Source organism: Cyphomyrmex costatus, unplaced genomic scaffold, assembly GCF_001594065.2.
Source record: "Cyphomyrmex costatus isolate MS0001 unplaced genomic scaffold, Ccosl1.0 scaffold266, whole genome shotgun sequence".
Lineage (NCBI taxonomy): Eukaryota > Metazoa > Arthropoda > Insecta > Hymenoptera > Formicidae > Cyphomyrmex > Cyphomyrmex costatus.
Genome location: NW_017276757.1, coordinates 46,457 through 51,300, shown reverse-complemented (window position 1 = coordinate 51,300; position 4,844 = coordinate 46,457). Strand labels below are relative to the sequence as shown.

General features: G+C 31.9%; 2 protein-coding genes across 2 annotated transcripts in view; one reads left to right on the top strand and one right to left on the bottom strand.

Annotated features, from left to right (window-relative positions):
• Positions 1-1,663: 1,663 nt before the first annotated feature.
• Positions 1,664-2,434, bottom strand: LOC108774615 (uncharacterized). Its single transcript, XM_018540762.1, has 2 exons — positions 2,380-2,434; positions 1,664-2,289 (listed from the first exon to the last, which is right to left on the bottom strand). The coding sequence occupies exons 1-2, from the start codon at positions 2,432-2,434 to the stop codon at positions 1,664-1,666; spliced, it is 681 nt and encodes a 226-aa protein (XP_018396264.1).
• A 1,924-nt stretch (positions 2,435-4,358) lies between these two features.
• The window catches only part of LOC108774613 (uncharacterized), a 5,680-nt gene continuing 5,194 nt past the window's right edge, over positions 4,359-4,844 (top strand). The window contains exon 1 of the mRNA XM_018540760.1: positions 4,359-4,525. Within this exon, the coding sequence (XP_018396262.1) occupies positions 4,359-4,525 (167 nt within the window). The remainder of the gene's footprint in view (positions 4,526-4,844) is intronic.

The following is a 4,844-nucleotide window of genomic DNA, read 5'->3' as shown; positions in this document are numbered from 1 at the left end:
CTCGAGAACATCGTCTTATGATGACGTATGAGCCATCAGGTACAGGGAATGACACATCTAAAAGACCACGTAAGACATGGTACTTGTACGACTCCCTTTTCTTTTTGGCTTCACATGTGGCCCATCGTAATACATCTAGCAACTTTATACGAAGAAATACAATGATCAATCAATCATCTCCATCATCATCAAAGTCTGCACAATTAACATCTGTGCCGTTATCATCTGAATCGTTTAGCACTCTGTGGAATCCAGATATTATTACTGTTAGTGATGGCTCAAATGTTTCAACTCCATCAACAGAAAAATCAATGTCAGAAACATCAACAGCTTCAGCATCTTCATCAACTTCATTTAATCAATCAAGGTCGTTAGCTACTGCAAAGAGAAATTTAATTTCCCCACCACCCGATCAATCTGCAACTCGGAAGATGAAGGAATCTCAAAAAAACCAAGAACAGCTGTCTAAAATGATATGCAATACAACTGAGAATATAAGCAAGCTTATGCATAACTTAACAGAAAAACGCTCACAAGCTATCAGTGACGATGGAGAGGAAGCAGCAATGGCGAAAGCATTAATTTATGCATTAAAAAGAGTAAACTCCAAATACAAAATTCAATGTTACATGGAATGTTTATCTATTATTGATAAATATCACAACATGACAGCAGAGGAAACAATTCAAAATCTATAATTTCTTTCTAGCCATCGAAAAAGTACTTCTTTTTATGTAATTATGTTTTTATTACGTAGGTAAAAAATATTATTTTGTTTTGTACTCTAATATGTATTTACAATACAACGTTTAACCTGCATAACATATAATAAGTAGAAAAACATGTGATTTTGAAGTTACTATAACGTATTTTTTTGCGAGATATAATATATGACTGTTTTGATTATTAATAACATATTTTATTTTTTAAGAGTAAACTCCAAGTACAAAATCCATAACAATGTTATATAGATGGGATGTCTATTTTGGATAAGTACATAACATGACATCAGAGATTTAAAATCTATAATTTTTTTATAGCGATCTACAGTATTTTTTTTATATAATTATGCTTTGTTATGAAGGTTAAATATATATATAATTAAAGATATATAATTTTTTTAATGTTCTCTAAAGAATGCTTGTATGATAAAATCTTTAATCTGCATAATATAATAAGAAAAATATGTGATTTTTAGTCGCTACATTGTTTCGCGAGACGTAATGACTTCTTTAGTTGTTAATAATATATTTTATTTTCTATACACTTACATATATATAAGACCATGTTAATATTTCTAAGTTATAGTGATAACTTGTTTAATTTTTTATACAATGTTTATCCTTGGACAAGTGTTCCTGTTACATTAGTTATTAAGAAACGCAATGTATTTATGCCAAAATGTAATGTTCAGTATCTAAATAATTATTATTTTTTTATATTAAAACTATATTTTGTAAACAAAAAATAAAAAAGATTAATAAATACACAAAATACTGTATTTTCATAACTTTTGCAAAAACCTTATCCATACTGTTTCATTCAATTTATTGTCAATTAATCGTTTTGTCTATACTCTCCGTAAAATTATCGAACATATAAAATAGTATTCAGTAAAGATATGGAATTACATATATAAGTCTATCATTATTGGGGATTAATATTATCTCAATGCTAGTTCCCATTGCCAATTTAGCTGGCCAATGTCCGAGTAAAAGTAATCTTTGAGAATATTCCTCTGAGCGTCTGCTCTAACAGTAGGATTGTTAGATCCAAGTCGACCGATATCAGTGATCGGTCCCCTGTAAATTCCTCTTCTCCTCCAGTCACCTTCGATGACACACCCATCTATTCCTTCTCTATCCACCATAGGTGCAGGGCAGTAGGTCCTGTCCGATAATGTTATATCATCTTCAGATATCATCAAAAAATTATGAAGGCACACAATTGCTTTGACAATGTCTTCTACTATTTCTGGTGCACAGCACAGATCCCTTCTCAGTATACGCCACCTTGATGTCATAATCCCAAACGTATTTTCGATGACGCGTCTAGCACGACTAAGTCGATAATTGAATATTCTTTCTTCATTACCAAAAGTTCTGTGAGTTCTGGCATATGGACGCATGATATGGGTGCCAAGTGGGAATGCTTCATCAGCGACAAAAGTGAAGGGGAGAATGACATCACTGCCAGGAATCTCTTTTGGTAAAGGAAAATCAATTTCACCTATATCAATAGCTTGGCCGAAAGCACTGTTTGCCCATACACCACCATCACTTTGAGATCCTGTAAGTGTAAGAGACGTGGAAGAGGAAAGTTTACGTAGGTGTATATAATGCAAACTAGTATCTTGGTGATTGTTATACAGGTACTTACCATAATCGCCAATATCCACCCACGTGAAGCGGTATTTAGCATCACAAGCAGCCATAAGGATTATAGAAAATCTTTTTTGTATGAACTGTAAAACTGAGAGCCAGTATTTGGAGGACACTGTATTGATATGTGTTTGCCGTCAATGGCTCCAACACAGTTGGGAAATTGCCATCGATTTAAAAAATCTTCAGATATCTGGGTCATAGACTCTCTTGTTGGAACCTGTAGATATATCGGTTGAAGAGCTATCCACAAAGCCTTGCAGGTTTCTTTAAATACTTTGTGTGTAGTAGAATGTCCAATTCTATAATTCCATGAAGAAGATCTTATTGATGTGCCTCGTGCTAGAATTCTTTAAAAAGTAACATGCTCAGCGATACAAACACCTTAACATTAGTAATATGCAGAAGTAAAAAATGTACTTACTCAAGAGTGATGGCCATGCGTAACTCTACAGACAATGGTGTTCTGATGCTTCTCTTAGATAAATATGGTCTCACCAAATCACAAATATAATAAAATTGCTGCACATTCATGCGTGTATAATCGAAGAATTCTTCGTGATCTGTAACTTGCATTTCTCTGAACAAGTTCTTAAAGATTCCCTGAGTTTCTCGAGGATAATTAATTGGACGCACCCACCAACGCCTAATCCTTCTTTCTTTAGATTGCATTTTTGTGAGCAAAAGCATTAGCATAAGACTCCAACATTGGATGCCAATTAAAATAGTCAACAAGTCTTCATCCATCTTTATTTTACAAGCATTAAAAAACAATGTGTAAAAATAATTACATAATCTATAAAATAATAATACCGCTGAATGATTAAGGGGTGACCCTACACAATAAATAATACACTGATCAGTAAATACATGTGGTACAACACTAGAGACGAGATTTATGAAGTAATAGAAGTACCTAACCTAATGATCTCTCTTGCCTTACATCATGGTTCATACATTAATCAGATTATCTACGTAACAATTAGTCTAAACATCGTTAACCAATAAGAATATTGTAGTGACATGAGAATGGACTTTAAATACTGTTCTGTGATTGGACTAAGTGAAGCAACATTTTTCTTCGGCAATTCAGAAAAGACAAATTGTATATGACGTGTTTCTCGGCTCCGTGCGACAAGAACACAAGAAACAAGAAAACAAGAAGCAGAAAGCAAGAAACAGGAAACAAAAAGCACATTGTAGAATGGCCAGAATAGTCGTCAACTTTAACGTTAAATATCTCGGTTCGTAGAGCAGAGCGACACTTATTTCTTCAAAATTCTTTCGTTTTACACAAAAACGCGTTGAATGAGCCTAATTTGATCGAAATCGGAGGTGGTGGGTGTATTCTGTATAAATACCATGTGGTTTTGTATTATTGTTGTTAATATAATTTGGCATAACCTAAAATATAATAATAAATTTGAATAAAAATATCGCTTTCTTCTTAATCTTGTAAAATGTATGAAATATGTATAGTAATCCTTTTACATTTATATTTCAGTTAATATGTTACGAGTGTAACAAAAAAATAGAACAAGATGCAATTTTTCTCACATTTGCTTCGCAGATATAGAAAATGTATATTTTTCAGAACAATATGTAATGAAGAGTGGTATGAGTTTATCTATTTTTTAATATAATTCTTAGCATGCTTATTAAAATTAAATAATAAAAAAGTAATACGTATTGTGGTGCTGAAACTGGTGCGTTCAATTCGTATACTGTTCTTTGTTACGTTGTTGTAAACCTGAGGAAACTCAAGTAATTTACTTATCATTCATTAGATATGCATGTCTGTGAAGTTGTAAAAAATTTTGAAGTTTTCCCTACGAAAAAAGTTACAAATTTTTTATCTAGTGTCCTATAAGGACTCTATACCAGCTTTGTATGCTAGTTTCAGCTTCATATATGTAATATGTATTATATTAAAATAAAACTGATTGGTTTTCTTTTTATTTTATCACATGTATAGCAATGCTTTGCGACAATAATATTTCTCAGACTGCAGCTGAGAATAAAAATAAACACGATAACACTTCAGCTGATGAGGATGACGAATTACCCGATAATATTGATTTATCTTCAAAGTCTGTACTCTGGAACAGTAAAGCGGTTAAATGCCTACTAAGTTTGTATCCAAAGTATAAAAATCTGCTTGATAAGCGCAAAATTATTTCCAAAAAGATGATGTACGCATGCATTTATAAAGAAATGTGTAAATACGGATGCACATTTACAAGCATGCAAATTGAAAATAAAATGAAAGCATTCGAAAAAGCATACAAAAAAAATTACTAAATAAAGGTCCAAAGAAAAGTGGAAGAGGAAGAATGTGCCTTGAATTTGAAAAGTATGTATATGCATATACACATATATAAATATTTACTGCAATTGTTTATTAATTCTGTATGTATATGGTATATATTTATAATTAATATATGGTATATACATATTATAATT

Coding starts and splice junctions, on each gene's coding strand:
- LOC108774615 (XM_018540762.1), bottom strand. CDS start 2,434: ATGGCTGCTTGTGATGCTAAATACCGCTTCACGTGGGTGGATATTGGC. Junction 2,290..2,379: donor GGTGGATATTGGCGATTATG/GTAAGTACCTGT, acceptor TTACACTTACAG/GATCTCAAAGTGATGGTGGT.